At 46.4% G+C, this 24,544-nt stretch overlaps 1 protein-coding gene across 7 annotated transcripts in view; it reads right to left on the minus strand.

Annotated features, from left to right (window-relative positions):
- syne1a (spectrin repeat containing, nuclear envelope 1a) overlaps positions 1-24,544 on the minus strand; it is a 139,952-nt gene that overhangs the window by 112,921 nt on the left and 2,487 nt on the right. For 5 of the 7 annotated variants that reach the window (XM_061811982.1, XM_061811974.1, XM_061811978.1 and 2 more), the window contains exons 1-3: positions 13,231-13,331; positions 10,360-11,158; positions 6,873-6,934 (exon numbers count right to left, since the gene is read on the minus strand). In XM_061811982.1, the coding sequence (XP_061667966.1) occupies positions 6,873-6,934; positions 10,360-10,489 (192 nt within the window). In that variant the 5' untranslated portion in view covers positions 10,490-11,158; positions 13,231-13,331. Of the gene's footprint in view, positions 1-6,872; positions 6,935-10,359; positions 11,159-13,230; positions 13,332-24,544 lie in introns of those variants that run through there. The other 2 variants (XM_061811977.1, XM_061811975.1) reach the window with 2 other exon arrangements.

Raw genomic sequence — 24,544 nt, forward strand, 5'->3', positions numbered from 1 at the left:
GGGTTTTAGACTAGCCACCCATTCACAGGGGGATTAGCCGGGGAAAAGGACTGGGCGAGAAAGAGGAGGGGAAAGACGTGTGCGTGCGTGCCCATCAAGTAGATGTGCAAGAGGGGCATAATTGAGTGGGGGGGGCAAGAGATGTGCGGCAGCGAGACAGATGAGAGAGGACAGAGTGTATGGGGGGGGGGTGGTGGAGAAAAATGACACCTCAAACCTCACATGTGCTAAAAAATTAATTAGTCCAACACAGTTGAGATTTTTTTTTCTTCTTCTCATGTCATTTCATGGCTTTGGTTATTAAAATACACCGAAAAGTATGTGCGTCTCCTACAAAAAAAAGAAAAAAAAAGAAGAAAGTAGAAGTAGAAAGGGTTAAATCACCCCCGTGGGCTAATTGAAGTTAAATTTACTTTTTTTTTTTTTTTTGTGCTCGGTGATCCCGAGGCTAATGAGGGTATTTGGGGATAATTACAAAAATAAGAAGCGATATCCATTTCCATTGCCGAGGAGTACGCGCGAAGAAGAAGAAAAAGAAAAAAAATAATAAATCAAGGGTCTTAATGAGCTAATTACACATGAGTGTCTGGTGCCATAATTGATTATGTGCGGAGGGGCGAGGTGACGTGCGAGTCTCGTGACGACCACGACGACTTCTTGTTTGATTCCCCTGACACGCTCCGCTCCACTCGGGAGGACTCCCGGAGATCAACAGTGTGCAGATGCAGGGAATCGAAAAATAATAATCATTATAATCATCATCTAAAGTCACCTCGTGGAGACATTCGTAGGACAAGAAACTGCATTTGGTAGCTTAAAATGCAGCCCCTCCCAGTTGGTACTTCACGAGCAAACTCAAGTTTTGTATTTCGAGAACGCGCATCACGTTGCCCTGAAGTCTTCTTCTTTTAACCTGAATACATTATGGGAAACACCATAGATGGGCTAACAAATAGCATCAATGTCCAGGTGTCAGAACCTTTTTAGCAATGGTTACTAGAACCAAAACAACATTAATGACTGTTAGTAGTATTTCTACTACCCCTATTTACAGTACACTCTATCCACCCATCCATTCATTTTCTTAGCTGGTTATCCTCACAAGGGTCGTGGGGAGCGTTGGTGTCATGATCCTGCCGCTCCAGCACGAGCTGTGCGGGTGTCCGCGTAGGTGCGCTGATTGGAAGGTGCACACGTGCGCCTCATGCAGCCTGATTATGCTATGGATTTATAAGACCGCGATGACAACTGGCCGGCGCCAGTTCATGTCCCATTCGTGTGCTCCGTATCCCTGATTGAACCTGTGTGTACCGACCTGTCAAACTTGAGGCCCGGGGGACCAGATCTGGCCCGCTGCATGATTTTGTGCGGCCCGCGAAGGCAAACTTCCATGATTTTTTTTTTTAATCTGTAGCAAAATTTCAAATTGTCATATCATAAATGATAGAGTTGAGATATTGCAAGGATTTTTTCATTACCAAACACGAACAATCATTGAAAACCCCATTACGCTTGATTTCTGATTCAAAACTAAATATCACGAGGCCAAAGATTTTCATGGATTCGCGGTCATAACGGCCCTCTGAGGGAAAATCATAACTACAATGTGGCCTGCGATAAAAATTTGTTTGACACCTCTGATTTAGAGCATCCATTTAATGTTGGATGTTTTTGGGATGTGGGAGGAAACCGGAGCTCCTGGAGAAAACCCACGCAAGCACAGGGGAGAACTTGCAAACTCCACACAGGCGGGGCCGGGATCAAACTTGGATCCTCAGAACTGTGAGGCCAACGCTTTACCGGTACATTTAATCCGACTACTTTTTCTGACTGTCACATGAAAATATTTTGGCAACAATTCAAAGCAGCGAGTTAGTTTCTTTGCTGTGCTTATAATAGTGCATAACAATATCCATAAATATATTTTTTTCGTCCTTTGAGGTGAGATGACTACAGGTTCGAACAAAGACTTGGCTGAACGTATGCATCATTACTACTATTTGGGCCTAAATCTGAGGGGGACCCTGTGGGGATGCACACCTCTGCCAAGGCCAATTTTAATGGGCTCTTGGACCAGGTAGTAGTTATTTTTGGGGTTTTTTTTTTCTTTTGCATAATTTTGCTTTCCACAACGGGACCTCTACAGAAGGGAACCTCCCGCAAAACAAACAAGCATCAAACAATAGCAACAAAAAAGGCTGGACAGCGGTGGACGGTACAACTCAAAGATACCGCGCTAATGACCTTGAGACTTCACTTTTGACAACTTCAGAAGAAAGCCGGGTCCGGAAAATGTCACCTTCCCGTAATTAGTCCTGTGGGTTACATTAGTGTAGCTTGTACCTCGAGGAACAGAAACGGACTCCCGGTGTACCTAACGAGGCTGCTGTCTGCTTCTACGCATATATTTGCGAGGCTAATTAAACACCAAAACCCTCCACCCCCACCCCACCCCCGCCCAAAACACTTCGCAGATAGGAAAGCTTCACTTGGCTGTGTAATCTGAGAGAAGACTTTAGCGCATTGAAGCTGTTTACCCAGGAAACGCCTGAGTGACGACGAGACCTCTGCCGCTCACGCCGGCCACTCGGTAATTAAGCTTTAACCGTCTCAGAGGGGATTTGCCGGAATGCAAACTTGCAAGACCACTCGTTGGATTCTACACCCCCCCCCCACACACACATACTCACGCACACGCACACTCCACAAATGTCACTCCGGTGCCATGCTTAATACTGGAAACTTGGTAGAAAAGCCCCCCACGCCCCCCCAAAAAAATAAACCTAAGATTAAAAAAAAAAATGCAATTTCTATGGATTTAAAAACATTTCATCTAAACTAAATTGGGTGGCATGGTAGCTTAGCTGGTAAAGTGTTGGCCTCACAGTTCTGAGGACCCGGGTTCAATCACGGACCCGCCTGTGTGGAGTTTGCACGTTCTCCCCGTGCCTGCGTGGGTTTTCTCCGGGCACTCCATTTTCCTCCCACATCCCAAAAACGTGCAACATTAATTGAACACTCTAAATTGCCCCTAGGTGTGATTGCGAGTGCGGCTGTTTGTCTCAATGTGCCCTGCGATTGGCTGGTGACCCAGTTCATGGTGTACCCCCTCTCCTGCCCGTTGACAGCTGGGATAGGCTCCAGCACTCCCCGCGACCCTTGTGAGGATAAGAGGCTCAGAAAATGGATGGATGCATAAACTAAATTATGGCATGACAGTGGAGCCTTGTCATACGAGTATAATTCATTCCACGATCACTCTCGCGACTAAAAACATATCGATTAAATAATCTTTTACTATTGATATGAATGGAAATACCACTAATATGGTCCAGCCTCCCCGAAAAAAATGTTTTTTTAACCCATTCATGGGTAGGGTGAACATTTTTTCGCCTTATTGAGATAAAAGTCTCCTAACAGGCCACAATCAAGGAAATAACGCTTCTTTTTCATTTATGGTTAAGTTATATGATAACTTTACTAATTTATAACCTCGTCCCAAAAATGGGACGCTGCCTGCGAGAGGGTACTTGGGTTTTCTTAGATATCAAATTATGGCTTCAGATTAAAACACTTAAATCTAATCTTTTTAATAAGAAAAACTCTATCATCCATAATATACATATTATACATGTAATCTCGACCTTTTCTTCGCTGAGGATAAATAATCTTTGCCTGTGAGTCACAAGTACTGTTACATTATCTGCCTACATTTGTGTTCTGCGCTTTCTTTGTGTTCAAATATCCGTCGCTTAAAGTGACATCAATCCTATTTTTTAGCTTGTTAGAGCTTTGTGTCTGTTTGAAATACACGTCGTCATTTTCTTTGTTTTAGGTTTAGTTTGACAGCCAAGTTCAACTGGGAGACAATAAAAAGCTCCAAGTCGCTTTCTCTTTTTTTTCCCCCTTCTCTCTCTCTCTCTCTACCAGAATGCTGCCTGCTGTGAATTGAGGCTGGACTCGACCCTTTGCCCAAAGTCATCCAGGATACGCTCCGGTTCACCCGCCCCTAATGAGTTTCAGTCGTACAGAGAATAGATGGACCGATACCGATTTTGGTCCATGTTGACATTTCAAGTCGTTATAAACACACACAATGTGAACAAGTTCCAAATTAAGATCTCTCATCAATTTAAAAAAAAAATCATAATACTCCTCCAATAAAAAAACGAGCATTATCATCTCCAGATTTCATAATAGACTCGCATGCGAACGCGCAGCTGTACCTAATAATATGACCCATGAGTGTCTTAGCTTCAACGGGCGAAGCGCTAAAGCTAATAAGACTCGGTAATCATCTTTGTGAATTAGTGGTTCTCACACACTGAGATGTCTTTTGTTATACCTGTGGATTTGAAATTTCAGAAAAGTGAGGTGGAAGGGGGTGTATTAGTAAAAATGAACCCCCGCCCCACACACACACACACACACATCCCCTCCACCCCCCAGCCTCCACTCCCATCAAAGGCATATCTCAACTCACCTAACGATTAATCACATAGCTTTAGGCGCTGAATTAAAGACCTGTGATAACTGGTAGCCGCCTAATCATCTGCGTAGCCGAGGGCGCGATCCGTCCCTCGGAGGGAGCCGAGTTAAACCAACTGTTAAAGCTCCTCCGACTCTCTCATTGTGCGCACTTTTCTTCTACTCGGGAATACTTTTGCAACTGAATGGCGTTTCCGGGCTCAAAAATGCGTCTCCTCGTTACCAGACCTGCACTGACCTTCCCTTGCTGCTCGTCACGGTTTTTTTTAGGAACTCGTTCATGAGCAATCATTATATCCATGGCGACACCAGGAGAGAGCAACCATTATAATCAGCCATGGGGGGGAGACATATGCTTTGGATGCAATGACGGTTGGTACCAGCCACGTGTTTTTAGGCCCATTAGGTCCACTTTGAGACGCTGTTCATGATGAATGGTGTCAGAAGCGGGATGGCTAGCGTCACACGATCATTTGGAAGGACTCTTGGTACAAAGACCCTGGAGGTGTACGAGGAACATGGCCAAGAACAAAAATCAGTTGGACACTCGTGGTTGGCTTCTGATCGGTATCGTCAGCTTGGTTCGGGTCCGGCACGCATGATGAGGATATAGAGTGGAACCTCGATACAACAAAATAATACGGAGAGCGGGAATCATCCGATATCGCTGAATGTCTTGTTACATGGGAGCACTTTTTCTGAAGGTGGGGGGCATTGGTTTGGTAAACCAGGGGTCGTGAGTTCGTATCTCACCGGGCCTCTCGTCCCCAAGTGGGGTTTGCGTCAGGAAGGGCATCCGGCATAAAAAAAAAAAACTGTGGCAAAAAAATATGAGCGTTCATCTGAGATGTTACGCTGTGGCGAAAGAAACAACAAAATTATTATTTTGTACTTTTATCGTTGCCGAAACCAACTATTATACAGTAGTACAAGAGTATTGTCTGACAGAAGAAGGCAAGTTCATGAGCCGCTAGGAATTAGTGTGCTTCCTAGTTCTACATCTGTTGCCAAACACAAACAGCTTGACAAAAAAAATAAACATTTTCCACACTCCCGGCCAGGTCTTGTGTTTTGTATTCCTCAGCGTTAACACTGCCCCCATAACGCTTTCACTCTCTCTGCGCCATCTGCACATTCAACATGGCTGCCACATAGGCACATCTTTTGGAATCGGATCTAGTCATACGCCACGCAGAAATATGCCAGCTCCGTTCTCTGCCTGCACTGCGACGCAGCACCAAAGTCGACAGACTTTTGTCAACGGCAGTTTAGGTGACAAACGCAAATGATTTTTGGACACATTGTTCAACGCAGACAGTCCGCATTAGCCGATATTTGTTATATCGGAGTCCATTTTATTCCTTTAACAGAAAAAGGATGGATTAACTTCTGTGCAGGTATGCCTATTGTTGTGGATCGTCTATTATCGATTAATTACACTATATATTAGGTAAGTAGAGGGCTTTTTTTTTTTTTTTTTTTGCACTCCACGTCATAATCTGTCAACGGAAACCACCAAATCACTTTGTTTACGTCAAGTCCAGTGAAGCCACAACTCCACTCAAGAATACCTCAAAGCTGTACATAATAAATAAACCATGTGTTTACCTTTCCCCGTCATTAAAAATTCAAGCCGTTTTCTATATATTTGGCGGCAGATAATTTTCCGCCGGCGCAATCCCGAACCGCGCGATTTCGTATTACGTCGAGGTTTATTCCCCACGGGCGCTTTTCAAATGAATTTTCTGCATCGCGTCTCCGTGGCTGCCCGAGACAAATGGGAAAGAATACTTAATTGTATTGCAGTGTGACGTATTTACCTTGTCTGCGCATTTTTGACCCGCGATTTGAGCGCAAAGCAGGTAAATGTTGTATAATATAAGAATTACACGCCCACGTCGACATGTTTGCATCAGGTGGGAGACGCTGAGTGCGAGTTACAGTTTGTCCAAGCCTATTAAGCGAGGAACTCTTATCCAGAAGCATCTAAATTGGTAAGGAGAGCTGCCGGGTTATCGAGACTTAAATGACGGACGTTAGCTTGCAGGAACAAAGACGTCGACTGTGTTAATTGCTGTAATGCGAAAGCGGTAATTAGAATGGGCATAAAAGCCTCGCTTGCAGCTAAAAGAGTGAGAGAAGGAAAATAAAAGGAGGTGTGAGTTGGCGTGGCGCTGTGTGTGTGTGGTCTTAGCCGGCACGCGGGTCCCATGACCGGCTCAGCGATGTTTTTTTTTTTGGAAAATGGGAGCAAATGTCAGCGCGCACCGAGGACTGAAAAGAATGGCCCGTTGGATTGAAGTGGAGGAGGGAGGAGGAGGCGGCGGGGGAGCGGCAACAATGCGGGCCGCGTGGCTGGCGCCGGGAATCAAACGCAGGCTTACCTTGGCCAAGTGGGAGTTGATCCATTTGGTGAACGTCCTCTTCTGCACGGCCTCCTGCTCGTCTGGAAATCAGAAGGCGCGGCGTCACCAGTGGTCGCAAGCACAGATGGGAGTACAATTGTCTACCGGTATCGATCCCTTTTGCGTCAAATCGCACACTTGAAACGGGTGAAAACACGGCAAAAATGTCACGTAAATTATGCTCTGTTTAACCATATAAATATTGCTTGTTTCTTCTTATTATTTCCACTTTGGTTGTAAACTTTTCCAAAGTTTTAAATGTGTTTTTTGTAAGGGAAACAGCACTCACTACACATAAAACAATAAGAGAGTAATTGAGTTTCGGGGGCGGCACGGTGGAGCAGATGGTAAAAGCGTTGGCCTCACAGTTCTGAGGTCCCAGGTTCAATCCCGGACCCGCCTGTGTGAAGTGTGCATGTTCTCCACCGTGCCTGCGTGGGTTTTCTCCGGGGACTGGGTTTCCTCGCACATCCCAAAAACATGCAACATTAATTGGACACTCTAAATTGCCCCTAGGGGTGGCACGGAGGGAACATGCAAACTCCACATGGCCGGCATCGAACCCATGTCCTCAGAACTGTGAGGCCAACGCTTTACCAGCTGAGCCACCATGATGCCCAGACTCACAACAAGTAAGTGAAATTAGTAAACACAGTAGTCAGATAGTGAATATAGGCCTGTGAATATTTTGGCTGGCTACGTGTGTTGCTGCAACTTTGTGTTCACACCCCCATTTGCTTACAGCAGGGGTGTCAAACTCATTTCTATCACGGGCCACATTGTAGTGACGGTTTCTGACAGAGGGTCATCATGAGTGAAACCATGAAATTCTTTAATGGAGGAATCGTATTTACACATTAAATTCATCAACTAGTTTTGGAATCAGAAATCCAGGGTAATGGGGTTTTTCAACTATTGTTGATGTTTGGTAACACAAAAATGCTTGCAATATCTCAATGTCATCATTTATGGTATGGCCTTTGAAATTTTAGCCCAGATTTTACAAAAAACACACACATGATTTGCCTTCGCGGGCCACATACAATCATGTGCCGGGCCGCACCTGGCCCCCGGACCTTGAGTTTGACACCTGTGGCTTAAAGCATGACATCTTGTACCATTTTAAATCCATGTGAATGGAATTACACCAAAATGATTTTCCTCATACCAAAAGTTCCACACACAGATGTAAATGTTTACAGTATAAGTTTATGCAAATAATAAACAGGCACACAAACCGAATAAGAGTCGAATCAACTTTCGAGTTGCCGACTCGACACGAGAAATACGCGCGCCGCACTGCAATATCCTTGAGACGTCGGCAGCGAGCGAGGACGGGGAGTTCCTCCACTTTAATGAATCTCTTGACAAAATTTGATTAAACTCCCGTTGGTTAGCGGGTCACGGAGTGCACCGGGCGCTCAGGTGTGCGTGAATAGTTTTTCCATTCATAATGCAGATGGGCAAAAGCCGAGGCGAGCCAGTGAGCGGGTCACTGCCGGATGAATTCCTCTCTTGATCTGATCAAAAATTGATATGTGGTAATATCGGGAGGGGAAATGAGAATGAGTTCGGCCACCTTAAAGAAAGAACAAGCATGATGGAGGGGCGGAGGGAGGCGTTGCGCCGTCAGCCCGCGGGATGAGGTGACTTTGAGCTCCCACTGGCATCCACTCAATATGGACAAAAAGGAAAAAAAGGCAACCTCAGCAAGTGAGCCCCCCAGCGGCATTTGAACGCACTTGATTAGCTTCTCGGGCAGCACTGGTCTGTATCATTAGTCTCATCAACGGCGGCCCCTCTCTTATCTTAATGAAATATCATTAAGGGCTGCTTTGTTGTCCTGGCGGCCGCCGTTGCTGCGGTAACAAAGCGCGTCGGCAAACTGCTGGAAGTGGGTGTACAAACTCCCGTTGGGCGTGTTGTCCGCAAACGAAGCGATAAATATCAGGTGTATTTTCTTTAAAACGGCATCTTGAGAAAATGGAGGCTTCCATCCATTTTCTTTTGCCGGTTATCCTCACGAGGGTCGCGGGGAGTGCTGGAGCCTATCCCAGCTGTCAACGGGGCAGGAGGCAGGGTACACCCTGAACTGGTCTCCAGCCAATCGCAGGGCACATAGAGATAAACAGCCACACCCACAATCACACCTATGGGCAATTTAGAGTGTCCAATTAATGTTGCATGTTTTTGGAGATGCGGGAGGAAACCGGAGTGCCCGGAGGAAACCCACGTAGGGGTGGGGAGAACATGCAAACGCCACACAGGTGGGGCCGGGATCAAACCCAGGTCCTCAGAACTGTGAGGCCAGCACTTTACCAGCTGATCCACCGTGCCACCAACTTCACAACATCCACCATCCATTCAAATTTTGCAGCGGACAGACAATACCAGTTGGTGGCGCTAAGCTGGTTTGCCAAGCGCCAATAGATGACACAGAGGAAGGAGTAAGGACAAAACATTAGGTACAGCAGTTTCTCATATTCACATTTTTCACTGTTGCAGGCTATGTGAATGGCAAATATGATACAGTACTTATACTGTATTACAGCACTGTATAGTACTATACATTTAGGTGCAATTTTTTTTAATATGACACAATAGATTAGGAACAAGTTTGAGTGTTTTTTGAGGGAGTGGAACACATTACTTGCATTTCCATTCATTTCATTAGCAAATGATGATTTGCGATATTGGATTTGAGATTTGTTTTAAGATACACACACGGCAACAGATCACATTAAACTCGTATTTCAAGACAACACTGTACTACAACTTTGTCATAACTTGTATAACATTTAACATTAACTAAAACTATATTCCGATTATGACAACCGACATTTAAACATGAGCTGATACACTACAATCAGATGAATTCCAATTAAATTTAAGATTTTTTTTTTGCAATATGCTCTTGCACGATCAAATCTTTGTGGGTACACGCAAAACCAAGATGGCATAATAGTGCAATTTTTTTTAATATGTATTCAGTGCCTTGCTTAAAGGCACCTCCAGCAGTGCGCACCGTGAAAAGTGGCACCTCTCCAGCAACTCTTCCTAATTAACATATCTCCGGAGCCCACAGCGGCTCTTGAACCTGCCGCCCTGCCATCTCATAAGTCCTTACAGATTGGAGCTCCTACTGCACACACCCCCCCCCCCCCCACCCTTCAAATATATATCAACACACCCCCCGCAGCTGAACAAATATCTTCCCCACGGGAAGACTTTAAGACCCACATTAACCCACAAACGCTCACCCGTATAGTTCCAGAAGTATTTGAACAACAGTGATTTTTTTTCTCTAGGACGAATTAAAAAAAAAAATCACGAAGCGAGCAGACGGCCAAAATCAATTTTGAGAATTTTCACAAAAATACAACCATTTTGCGCAAAGTGATGGTCCAAATACTTCTGGACTAGAGTGTGCAACCGCAGTGCCATTTTGAAGCATCTCCTCACTCACCGCGCAGGTAGAGGTAGAATCCCGTCACGAGGTTGAACGGTACGTTCTTTTTCGGGGATGCGTCGCCCTCCGCTCGTCTTGCCATGTCGCAGCCCGGACTGCGCCACTCATGGGGTGGTCGTGAGGACATCCACCCCCCCCCCAAAAAAAAATAAGGGGCGGGGGGCGAGACTTTGCCCTTGCTTCTGCCCTTGCTGTCAACTCTTCTGTGAGCCAGGAGCTCTTTAGAAACTGTTGCTTTGAGGATGATTCTTTGCCTAAATGTCCTCCTGTCGTGCGGTGCGAGTGTTTTGCCTGCAGATCAGGAGTGTGGAAAAAGTGTGCAGTGCAGTGCCGGCTTGCCTCGGCATCTATCTTTCTTGCTTAGCGCCTCTCTCACTCTCGCAACACCTCAGCCCCTCCCCTTCCCGTTCCCCCCGCTGTCGGTACCAAGCGCGCCCTTCCCTCCGGCGCGCGGCCAATCGGAAGGCGCGGCGAGGCGCGACGTCACGGCAGCGTCGAAGGGCGCCGCCGAGGCCGGTCGGGATGCGCGCACGCACGCTTGCTCACAATGGCGGCAAAAAAAAAAAAATAACAAAAAAAAAAAAAACTGCAGGAATTCCCTCGCAACACGAAGCCGTCGGCTCGCGGGCTGGCAGCTTTGCTTGTGCACACAGCCTGCGGGGGAGCGCGCGAGCACCGGGACGCTTCTGCCGTCTGATCTTCCACTCAAGTCTGTTCACAGGGCGTCATCTTTCATCCGATCCTCAACTGCAGTGTTTTTTTTTTTTTTGGTTTTTTTTTTCCTGGGGAGACCGGGCTGAGGAGAAACAAAAGAGCCACTTACAGAACAAAAGATAATGTTAGACATAGTGGAACCCTAAAGGTCCTAATTCAAGATTTATGGGAGAAATTAGTCTATAAAGTAAAAAGTGTGACGTAACAGCGTGGCTGCTTTAGAGTGCCTCGTTGTCATGACGTGGAAAAGCGCCGCGACGGCTAGGTGGACTATCCCAGCTGACTTTGGCCTAAAAGGCATACTACACCCTGGACTGGTCTCCGGTTAATCACAGCACGGTTATCGACTGTTTTCCACTGACGTCACACACCTTCCGACTTAGAACGCGGGCGCCATCTTGGTTTGGTGAATTTGCGTAAACACACCGTAACTAAGCAGGAATCATTTCAGAAAGGAGTGTGAATGGGGGCGCATTGCTATGTTATCGGTCGCTCAAACGAAAGCGGGTGTTGTAAAGCGTCTTTCTTTCGACTGCCAGCTGTGATCAAGAACCCGTGCCAGAAAACGGAGCAGTTAGCGACCAAACGGCGACAACTGTGGCTGACTCGTATTAGCAGAGCCGATCTAGCACCCAAGCACAATACCCGTGTGTGAATGCAATGCATGTCTCCAAAATCTGTATTTTCCGTTTTATTATAATAAGTTTGCAAAAACAAGTTACCGCACCTCTAGGTGTTTCGTGAGTTGAGTTAAAAATGTAGCTGCGGAAGTGGAGAAAAAGGTGCAAACAAAAACAAAAATAATTGTCTACACCTCTTTCGTTGGTATAATCAATATAATTCAACACAGGACTGACTTTTATCCCGCGGTACATATTTAAATTGCAACAGCGCGTCAGTCGAGCGAACCCATCCAACATGGCCGCGTGCCCCGGATGTAGTCACGTGGTCGAAAACAGCCTATAGATAAACAAGCATTCGCAGTCACTTTCAAACCTACAGACAAAGTGAGCGTCTTCGAAAAAAAAAAATGAACAATATGTTTTGGAAATGTGGAGAGGATAATCCACACAGCGAGAACAGAACTGAGTATCAAATCCACAACCTTCTAATTGTGATACAGACGGGCTACTAGTGCACTGTGCTCCCCCCAAATTTCACAATATGTCTCTTTGATATCAACACAAGTTAACGTGTTTTCTTTCAGTATGCTGAAAGGGGACCAGAGCGACTTCTTCTAGTATTTGGAATGTTGATATTTTGTCCGTTGTGCCTCGGTACACGTGAACTATGAATTCAAATCGTCCACGCATTTCTGCCAAGAGGCCTGAAGTCAGGTGATTCGGATTTCTTCAGCTTATCTACATCCCTTTTCCTCTCCCAGCCAGCGCTGGAAACATAACAAACACGCGTGATCTCACAAATGGGTTTTCTGCACTGAAATAACCAAGCAGAGGAACCGAGCTTTGCCAAATATGGACAAAGCAGATACAAAACTGGGTCAAACAGCAGTAGATGTCAGAGGGACCTTTTCTGGACACTCGGGTCAAAAAACCAAGGTGGGGTTTTTTTTTTCTACATGCACAGTTAAGGGTGGCGCAATGGAGCAGCTGGTAAAGCATTGGCCTCACAGCTCTGAGGTCCCGGGTTCAATCCCGGACCCGCCTGTGTGGAGTTTGCATGTTCTCCCCGTGCCCGCGTGCGGGCACTGCGGTTTCCTCCCACATCTCAAAAACATCCAACATCAATTGGACACTCTAAATTGCCCCTAGGTGTGATTGCGGGTGTGGCTGTTTGTCTCTATGTGCCCTGCGATTGGCTGACAGCTGAGATAGGCTCGAGCACTCCCCGCGACCTTTGTGAGGATGAGCGGCTAAGAAAATGGATGGATGGATGGATGTACAGTTAAGAGTGTGGACAGTTTAAAAAATGTATTTATTTATACTCAATAAAGGTTTTACAATGGTGACAATTTGACCCTGCAACCGATTATCTCTTCTACATCAGACTGTCTCCCAATCCAAATAATTTACAGTTTACTGGAACCCCCGTGACCCTTAAGAGGATAAGCAGCTCGGCAAATGGATAGATGGATATTACGATCAATTTTCGAGGTTCCACTCTAAGAGGGAGAAAAAAAAGTCACTACTTTACCTCCAACTAATACCATCAGCGACAGGAGCAAAACGATACCATTACCGAGGATCTCTTGGGCGACTTCTGCCTGACTCTGACTGATCCAGTTTGTGACCTCCCCGGCACACACGAGCATTATGATGCGATATCAAAGCATAAAAGCTTCTCTTTGAAATCTCCCATTCAAGAGGCTGGAAAAGCAATATTCATGCGGGTCTTATATATCAGACTTAAAGATGAAAGACCATTTATCACTTGTGTGATTTTACCTCCTTTTGTTCTTTCGGGGTGACCCCCCCCCCCAAAACCTCTTCCCCGGCCTCGCACATGCAAAGCGTTTTAATTATGAAAGTCATCAATAACCAGTAACAGCTGTCATCTGCTATCTGTCGGCTGATTATCACAATCTTTGCCGGTTCACACTGCCGCTGTCTTTTTAACTCCCCTTTCAATATGACATATTTATAGCATGTGTCCCTCTCCAGGTATTAGAAAAGTGGAGTTTATTAAACTGTCATAATATTATGCTATTTTATTTACAGTTTTCAAACAGGTTAATTTTTGCGCTGCAGTCCTGCAGTATTCCGACTACTTTATTCCACACTTTAATTTTACTATTATGGAACATCCAATCATCTGTTTTGTAACCAGTCATCCATGTTCTTATCCTCACTAGGGTCTCTCGTGTCCTCGAGCCGATCCCAGCTGAATTTGGCCGCCACATATAGAAACGCTGAGACAAACAACCATTTACAATCTCACTTGAGCATCATTAAATCTTCCGTGTACCTAATTTGCATCTTTTTGGGAGAAAGCCCACACAAGCGCGGGGAGACCCGAGGATGGATTCGAACCCTCAACCTCAGAACTGCCTGGTGGCTACGCTAACCACTCACACCGTGCTGCAGTCTTTAACTTTTTGAACAATAAAACCCCCAACAAAAAACGCTTATGTTGTTCAAAGATCCATCCATCCTCACAAGTGTCGCAGGGAGTGCTGGAGGCTATCCAGGCTGTCAGCGGGCCAGCCAATCACCAGCCAATCGCAGGGCACATAAGAGGTAAACAGCCACGTTCACAATCACACCTAGGGGCAATTTAGAGTGTCCAATTAATGTTGCATATTTTTGTGATGTGGGAGTAAACCGGAGTGCCCGGAGGAAACCCACGCAGAAACGGTGAGAACATGTAAACTCCGCACAGGCGGGGCCGGGATTGACCCCGGGACCTTAGAACTGTGAGGCCAACGCTTTACCAGCTAAGCCATCGTACCGCCTTATCAAAAATCCATTTAAATAATACACAGTATATAATATTGGTGTATATACAGTATAATACACAAGCTACACTGGCTAATCAGCCTTCTCGTTCCTTCTATGCAAGGCGACCAATCAATCTACTATGAAATGTCACGTGGGCACCGAGCACTAAATGAGCTGTCCACGGTGCTGAAGCCATTCGCGAGCGCGCTCCCAGTTCGTTTGCCGTCCCAAGGATTTACAAACCACGAATCAACTAAAGCCTTACTCAAGGTTATTTTGCCGGGGAAGTGTTCCAATTCACCGGAATCCTGCAGACGGCCTCCCCGAAGAGGGAACTGATAAGAAAAACAACCTCGGGATGAAATCTGAACTCGGTGATGGGACTTGTTAAGCGTCACTGCGGGAGGCAGAAAGAGAACTATGAGAAGGCGTGCACGCACACATGCACACACGTGCGCACACGCACGCACAGACACGCACACACACACAATTGCTTGCTCCTTCTAGTGTACTACACTGGAATAAACCAACAGAGGCCTTCGGGCTGCAGCTCTCTGGAGTGTTGTGCTGTTGTTCTAAAGGGAGAAAAGTGGGGAGGAGGGTTGAGCCGGGTTAGAAGCTCAGCTGGTTGCCGGTTCTGGATCCCTAATGGAGACCGCGCAGATATGAGAGGCCTTCCCCGAGGTTGCGGGGAGTTCAACGTGGGTCGGGGGCAACGAGGCTTCCCGAGGACTACAGAAACAGCATCTTTTTGGCTATTAAAGTGAAACACAAAAGGAATCCTGGAGGGGGGGGGGACACGCTGCAGCTTCTGCGCACATTGTTATCGTTCCACCCAGAGGAGGTTTGGATTGGAATTCTGAGCAGTAAAAGCCTCTTCTTCAAGCTCATCAGGGGCACAGCGCCACCTGAAGGGCTCGCAGTGTTTCTGTGGGGAAGCACGCAGTTAAAAAAAAAAAAAAGGGGGGGAGCACAAAGAAGAACAGTATAAATGATTTATATTTCAATCATACTGGTTCCCTAACCGGAAAGAATTTTTTATGTTACAATTTCAAAAGGTTCCCAGGTGTTTTAATAACACAATGCTTTGGTAAAGATACATAATTTCAAAACTTTCTCCACCATTGAGACCTACAACCTGTCTGGTAAACGGTGTCAGGAGTCAGCTTGAATGTCATTTATTAATTCTGCGCACAGCCACATCTGCAGTTGTACGAGGGTGTGCCCACTTGTGCAACCACATTATCTTAGCTGTCGGCGCCGTTAGTTTTTGAATATACATTATTTAAAGATGTATACTATTATACAATGGTTCTTGTTAGCCCGTCTATAGTGTTTCACAGGATAGTTGATGTTAGCGTTAACTAGTAAACATTTACAACTCACCATCCATCCATCCATCCATTATCTTTGCCACTTATCCTCATGAGGATCACGGGGAGTGCTGGCGCCTATCCCAGTTGTCAACAGGGAGGAGGCGGGGTACACCCTGAAATGGTTACCAGCCAATCCCAGGGCACATTAAGACAAACAGCCGCACTCACAATCACAACTTGGGGCAATTTAGAGCGCAGCTGTCAAACTCGAGGCCTGGGGGGCCAGATCTGCCCCGCCGCATGATATTATGTGGCCTGCGAAGGCAAATCATGTATATCAACTTCCATGATTTTCGTTATAATCTGTAGCAATAAATGATAAAGTTGCGATATGCATGTTCTCCCCGTGCCTGCGTGGGTTTTCTCCGGGTGCTCGGGTTTCCCTCCCGCATCCCAAAAAACATGCAACATTAATTGGACACTCTAAATTGCCCCTAGGTGTGATTGTGAGTGCGGCTGTTTGTCTCCATGTGCCCTGCGATTGGCTGGCAACCAGTTCAGGGTATCCCCCATTGACAGCTGGGATAGACTCCCCGTGACCCTCGTGAGGATAAGTGGGAAAAGAATATGGATGGATGTATTATCATCCAGCGGCTGCCTTAACACTAAATGAAGCAATGTATTTGCTTAAATACTCATATAGAATCCCTCACTATCTTGAGTTAGTTTTATTGTAGTGCGCACGCTCACTTTTTGAAAAACTGTTTGGTATCTGCCAAACTACACGCCTGAGGCAGGACAAAATGGAACAGTAGACACGGCTATCAATGCATCCTTACATTTCATGACATTTTTGTTCATCATCATCAAATGTAAAATACGGGCCTCAGCGCGGTGAAAGTTGTAAAACGCTGATGTTCGCTCACGCCGGTGCAAAGTGCGACTCGCAGATGAAGCAGGCGCGAATGGCCGCGGTCATAATGACGGCGGCAGAGTGTCACTAGAACAAAACAAAGCGGCACAAGAGCCCCCGCGTGGCGCTAATGCATCTTCCGCTCCGGTGGAAACATTAACGCGACGCGCTCGTTAAAGCTATCACGCACTAAATGGGGAGCCCGCGCACGTGTTTATTATCCACTGTACAAAGTGATTACGCGGACCACGGGGCCTTTTTTTCGGCTCTCCCCTCGGCGTCTTTTGTGCTCGCCTCAACATTCCGGCTCTCCTCTTTCAACTCGACAATGTATCATTTAAAAGAAAGAAAAAGGCTCTTCTGGGCGCTTCCTGCCGGAGCTCTCGAAGTACAAACTGTCATCCCCCCCCCCACAAAATATATGAAAAAAATGACAAAAATTACAACTCGGCCTATTCAGTCGCAGCACTTGTCATCCCACTTCATTTGTGCCCCCAACATGGAATTGCAAGAGGAGGAAATCCAAAAGGCAGCCCATTAGCATGGCTAATTGCATTTCAGCAATCATCACACACACATTCAAAAGAGCAAGAAGGGCTGGGGGGGGGGGGGCATACACACAAGTCAAAGTGATTATCAAAACAAGCGCCGGCATTCCCTTTTCACCAGCAGATGCGCCGAGGAGTCACCGACAAATTAAGTTCGAATGTTCGCGAAAGACTAACAACCGAGTCGTTTCCCAGATTCTGCTGACACCTGCGGCGCGCACGCGTCGCACCGAAGTCAAGAAAATCAGCCACCAGATCAGGTTTAGCCGTGAAAACTTTTCATTTGAATCCTACACAAAGCTCTGGAGCTGAAATAAAGCATGAGGATTCAGCACCGAGGGCATCAGGGACTCAATTTACTGGAGCTGCAAAAAAAAAAAAAAAAAAAAAATATATATATATATATATATATATATATATATTTTTTTTTAATTATTTTTTTTTTTTAGGCGGCTTGTGTCGCTCTCTCTATGAATGTAATGGAGTGTGTGTGTGTGTGGTGTGTGTGTGCATGTGACTGGGTCAGACAGTCTAAGCTCTTTATCCCGGTTCAGCTAGTGGCCCAGCACACATTACAGGGACCACTAAGTAAGCGAAAGCACCGGCGTCAGCAGCGCTAAGTGAATCACGGCGGCCGCTGCGGTAAATTCGGTTATCATCAAAGAGATTTTTTTTTTAATAATTAAATCCAGCTACATCCAGTCTCCTCTGACACTGGAGCTACCATTTGTCTTAGTATAAATGCATTCAAAATGGTTTTAATGTACCAAACAAAGTGCTTTTTAGGGTTAAAATCCCACATTCTGTACTGCATTTTCTATCTAAGTTTGCTATAAAGCGATTTTATAAATATATTTATTCATTACTGACTGCTATGATCTACTTTTGCCTTGCATTGGATGAGAAAATAAACCTTCGTATCCCCTTTTTTTACTTTATTTAGTTTGACTACAAGAGAGTAAAAGAACGTGAAAACATTGCATGTACAGTTAATTATTTATGACTACAACAGTTAGACCCCACAACAAATTAGTTCATCCATCCATCCATTTTCTCAGCCGCTTATCCTCACAAGGGTCGCAGGGAGTGCTGGCGCCCATCCGAGCCGTCAACGGGCAGGAGGCGGGGTACACCCTGAAGTGGTTGGCAGTCAATCGCAGGGCATGTAGAGACAAACAGCTGCACTCACAGTCACCCCTAGGGGCATTTTATCCATCCATCCATCCATCCATCCATCCATTTTCTTCACCACTTATCCTCACAAGGGTCGCGGGGAGTGCCGGAGCCTATCCCAGCCGTCTACGGGCAGGAGGCGGGGTACACCCTGAACTGGTTGGCAGCCAATCGCAGGGCACATAGAGACAAACAGCTGCACACACAATCACACCTTGAGGCAATTTAGAGGTTTCAATTAATGTTGCATGTTTTGGGGATGTGAGAGGAAAACGGAGTTCCCGGAGAAAACCCTCGGAGGCATGGGGAGAACATGCAAACTCCACGCAGGCGGGGCTGGGATTGAACCCGGATCCTCAGAACTGTCAGGCCAACGCTTTCCAGCTGATCCACCGTGCCGCCACAAATTAATTCACTTTGCATTATTATTTTATGCACAGGGATACAACGTTTCAAGCTTATAAACTGCCTGCATCATAAGAATATGTGGTCAAGTGGCATAACAAGTCACCCTCAGTTCTCGCTTTGAACAAATAATGGCTCACGATATTTGCACAGCACTGCAAAGTAGGAGAATGAGTGATTTAAAGCGCCCCCCCCCCCAAAAAAAAAGACTAGGAGTGACTTTCTCGCCCACAAAGTCCCATATGCCAGAATCGCAACGTTATCTGGCCAGCTCAGAGGTCAGGGCGCCACCTCTATTTAAAAAAAAACTTGCTCAATAGAACGCCAGTGGCCAAATTTCCTCCCATCCAATCGCACAGTGACAGTCAAAAAAAAAAAAAAAAAAGAGGACGAAGGTGCCTGGGCAGGAAAGATAAGAGCCAGCGCACGCGAGTCAAAATATTAGGGAGAAAGGGGGCTGAATGTGGGTCACGAGACGGGGTGTCCGGATGCTATCTCGTGAGCACATTGTGCCGTAACCTTCATCCAAACAATCTGGTGCCCCCATCTGACAAGCGACGTCTCAGAGTGAAAAGAAAGTCAGGAAGGATGGTGGGTGGGGGGACGGGACTGTATCACTCCATCAGTGTGACCCCCGAGATGTCATTTTACCTCCTGCGGACAGATCAACGGCAACTTGTACTAGATTGTCTTCAGGAAAGGCACTTTTGTGCAATTAAGAAGTAGCCGGGGGTTGTCCCAATTCATTTGAGAAGTGGAATTTTCTTGAACGTTACATGAATACAAAATTACAGTATTTAAAGGTGAAGTGTTATCTAATATTAAAGTCCACCAAAGTACAATTGGCGACCCTGGGCTTGCTCTAGCATTGAGAGCTTGTCAGTCAACCTGCGGCTGTCGACTCACGATACATCCATCCATCCATTTCCTTTTTGCCGCTTATCCTCACGAGGGTCGCGCGGAGTGCCGGAGCCTATCCCAGCTGTCAACAGGCAGGAGCCGGGGGACACCCTGAACTGGTCGCCAGCCAATCGCAGGGCACAGTGACAGAAACAGCCGCACTCACAAAATCACACCTAGGGGCAATTTAGAGCGTCTGATTAATGATGCGTGTTTTGGGGATGTGGAGGAAACCGGAGTGGCCGGAAAAAACCCACGCAGGCACGGGGGGAGAACATGCAAACTCCACACAGACTATTTATTTATTTTTTTTTAGCTAATAGCAACAATTGGATTTTTTGCTTGGTTATGACTTTTACAGGAAGCTGACTCCATTGTTCAGATTGTGTGTGTGTGTGTGCGCCTGTGGTATCCCGAGTGACGCGTTCTTGTGACTCCAGCCTTGAATGGCTGTCGGGCTCGGAATGATTACGATCTGACGAGCAAGACGTCAGTGAGACGCACCGCTGGATTCCGCACAATGGATTCGCACGCGGCACAACGGAATGTGGATCAGACGAGGCCAATGAGGCTTTTAGCGGGGAAGGACAGGAATCCATGTTGGGATCATGTGACTGCTTTGATACGGTACAGCGAACCCGCCAAAATCACGGGTCCCTGGAGTTCCACCTTAACCTGGTTTGCTCTGTGTTGTTTTTGTGAGGCCGCCACAGAAGTGAACCATTGGTGCCAAAAAACAGGAAAGTGTGATGATAGCATAAGAGCCCAAATTGACAATTGCTGCAATAAAGGAAGCAAGTGAGGAACCTCGATGTGCGACAGGGATACGTCGCTAGTGTGTTTTTTAAAGTCGATTACTGCATCACTTCCCCACAGTGCGAGTGGACTCGAACGGTGAAAAATCGTGAAGTTAAAGCTTTGTGTCTGCACCTTTTTTTGGGACTGACACGGGCAAGCGGTTTTAGATATTTTTAATCCGATAAAAAAGTAAGACTAGTTTTGTTTCAAATTGTTTTTTAGACTTTGTAATAGTGATTTAACAAGTTTCATTTTACAATAACTTATTATTAATCATCAACTGAAGGGCAATTAACCAACTACAACGGGTCTTCGGTTTATGATGGATTTGCATTCCGACAACCGTGATGCGACCTTATCATCATCCAGCCATCCATTTTCTTCGCCGCTTATCCTCACAGGGGTCACCGGGAGTGCTGGAGCATATCCCAGCTGTCAACGGGCAGGAGGCGGGGTACACCCTGAACTGGTTGCCAACCGATCGCACATCGAGACAAACAGCCACACTCAAAATCACACCTAGGGGAAATTTCGAGTGTCCAATTAATGTTGCATTTTTTCGGAATGTGGGAGGAAACTGGAGTGCCCGGAGGAAACGCACGCAGGCACGGGGAGAACATGCAAACTCCACACAGCCGTGTCCAGGATTGAACCCGGGACCTCAGAACTGTGAGGCCACCGCTTTACCAGCTGAGCCACCGTGCCGCCTGTTTAAGTCATAATTGCAGGAAATATTTGTATTAAAACACTTCTAGGTCATAAATACATATATTTGAAAAACGAATAAAGTGCAGTAATATCTATCTTACCAGAACGCTACGTAAATTTTAGATTTATGTAGAGTGGCTCTAGAATCGAGCCTCGTGGACTCCCAGTTTTCTACTCTAACGCCAAAAAATGTTTACCATTGATGTAAAGTATAATGTAAAGATTTGTAGATATAGTATATATTCTCGTGGGGGACAAATTACTACAAGCTGACAATTTAAAAAGCAAAAAAAATGCAACGTGGCATTCGGCTACACGGATCTTATCACGGCACCACCGGTCCAAGGCTACATGGCTTCACTTGAATGTGCTGCCGACCTTGAAGCCTCGGCGTGCCACGTACGGGTCGAAACGCTCGGCTAGACGGCCCACTCCCCGCAGAACAATCAAGGCCTAAAAGATGCATCACAAACATTTTGGTTGTTTGTGCCGCCGCCCGCGTGTGATGCCGCGCGGCGATAAATAGGCAATGTCCCGAAAACAAACCGAGCTGGGCTGGCACGGCTCAAGGTGACCGTCTGCTCGCCCGTTCGGCGGCTGCGGCCGAAGCGTCGCGTCGCCCCTGGCAACCGGATGGCACCCTGGCCGCGTGCCAATCGTGGGGGGGGCGGGGGCTCCGTGCCAGTTCCATCGGCAATCAGAGGCTTAAGAATTTGGCGGGGAGAGGCTTTCTTTCTCTGCCTCATTTTCTTGTTGTTATCTTGTAACTGTGCCCAGGGGGTTATGTTGTCATTGTTATGTGTTTGTTAGCGGGATTATGCAAAAAGTAATACTTAACAAAAGACAGAAATTTGTATTGTTGGTGCGGGTGATTTACTTCTTTTATAAACCTATAATCAGGCAAAAAAAATTAATCTGGGGTATAAAATGGGCCCTGCACGAGCCCTCGGAACGAGCCAAATGAAATACTACACATGAAGTCGAAGACCTCTCGCCCAAAGTCAGCTGGGTTTGGTTCCGGATCGCTCGCAAGCCAAATGATGACGAGTCCCATCGCAAATGGAACCAATAGCTATGAAGGCGTCAAATTTGGTGCTAAACAAAATTAGCTTTATGTGGCCTTGGCAGAGGTCTTCTCCAAATCTTTCAGTGCTGCTATTGTCATTGTTTTTGAAATATCTTCCAGATGTGCTCAGGCCTTTGCCCCGCCCCCCTCCTCTCCCTCCTCCTCTGCCTTTGTGCCAGCGTAGCCGGCAGCTCTCAACGCTGCAGAATTCATTCAATCGCCTTCACACAACAAGCCGCCGCAGCCTGAATAGACCCAACGACGTTCTTTACGAGCGGCTAAATTGGACCGGAGGAAACTTTATCTGCCTGACGGGCAGGCAGGGCGACATCGCTACGAGCTCCCGGCGGAAACTGAACGCCTCCGCCACCACCCACGGGGAGAGAAAACAGGCGAGAAATTGAAAATAGGGAGAAACGGTGTCTTTTTTTTTTTCATTATTTCTTGAACAAAAGACACAAATACAGGGAAATTCCTCAGCATATGGAGGAGTTCAGGCTGGGAGGTGTTCAAAGTGGCCTCGCCGTTCTCTGCCATATGGTGTCACTAATTGCTGTGTTTCAGTGCAGAGAGGTACGGCAAAAGAGAGAGTTTAAGGGAGAAAGAAGGTTCTGTGGGTGTGTATGTGGTGGTGGTGGTGGTGGGCGGGGGATCTAAAAATGGGACAAAACTTTGGATTGTCTTCATGTTGCATACCATAATTCGTAAAATGGTTCCAGAATGAACACCCCAGGGAGTATATTGCTCATTTCATGCTATCTGCTGCTGATATGCGGAAGACTGGCAAGACAGAACGCATCCACGTGACTGGAGGAGGAAAGTTTGCACATCTAAGCCGTCTTGAAGGGTGTTATACGACATAAAAGAACTCTCTGGTGGTGCGACATTTGAAGATGGAAGGTTCCCCGAGAAACACGCGTCATCAAAACGACATGGCCTGATTTTAAAACAAAGGCAAGACTGTGTTAACGGTGTGAAAATGAGCCACGCAAACATCAAATAGCGACGCTAATGATGTCACGTTACGGTTGTTGAACTCCGTGTCTGCTAGGAACTGTTCCATGTTTGCGTCTTTGATTTCAGGCGGCGCGTCTTGATTGATGAGAAAATCATCGCAGGTTTCGAGTCTGCTGCGCGGCACATCGAAAGATGCATTTCGATGACGTATCGTCTCTGTAGGACCAAGGTCAAATTGGTATTTTTCACAAATCCGTGCTAAGAGTGAGGCTACTGGGAGAAGAGATAGGGAGGGTGGACGGCTTCAAATACTTGGTGTCAACAATTCAGAGCAATGGTGAGCGTGGTAAGGAAGTGAAGAAACGGGTCCAAGCGCGTTGGAACAGCTGGCGGAAGGTGTCTGGTGTTCTATGTGATAGAAGAGTCCCCGCGAGGATGAAGGGCAAAGTCTTTAAAACAGTGGTGAGGCCGGCCATAGTGTACGGATTAGAGACGGTGGCACTGAAGCAGAACTGGAGGTGGTAGGAATGAAGATGTTGAGGTTCTCGCTCGGGAGTGAGCAGGTTGGATAGGATTAGAAATGAGCTCATTAGAGGGACGGCCAAAGTTGGATGTTTTGGAGACGAGGTTCGAGAGAGCAGACTTCCATGGTTTGGACGTGTCCAGAGGCGAGAGACTGAGTATATTGGTACAAGGGTGCTGAGGATGGAGCTGCCGGGGCAAAAGAGCGAGAGGAAGGCCAAAGAAATGGTGGATGGATGTGGTGAGGGAGGACATGAGGACAGTAAGATGACATGCTGTGGCGACCCCTGACGGGACAAGCCGAAAGGAAAAGAAGAAGAAGCCAGAACTGCCCAATGTAATAAAATCCAACATGAGAACTGTAGAAGAAAAATATTCTTATGCTTTGATTGAGACTGTCACAGAGGGATTTTTAATCACATAATTTTGATTAGAATCGTCAAGAACTGGTTCTTGCTAATTCAATTGCTAGGAATCATTTGTTTTCTCGCCTGATGATTCCACATCTCAGTTCCTCTTACTTCTCAAATGAAGGATGACATCGCACACGAGAACAGTTTTGTTTTTTTTGGTTTGGCGCTACTGGACGATATAAGCCTTGATTGTTTATATTGTTATCTTGACGGGATTTGGTCATTACGCGGCTGCTAAGCTAATGTAGGATTCGAGGCGCTTTGACTATTATGTCATCCTTTTGCCTCACTCTCCAAGCATGCGAGGTACAAGGATGACACACCCAAGAGGCGGTTGTTACGCTGTTCACT

Source organism: Syngnathoides biaculeatus, chromosome 23 (genome assembly GCF_019802595.1).
Source record: "Syngnathoides biaculeatus isolate LvHL_M chromosome 23, ASM1980259v1, whole genome shotgun sequence".
NCBI lineage: Eukaryota > Metazoa > Chordata > Actinopteri > Syngnathiformes > Syngnathidae > Syngnathoides > Syngnathoides biaculeatus.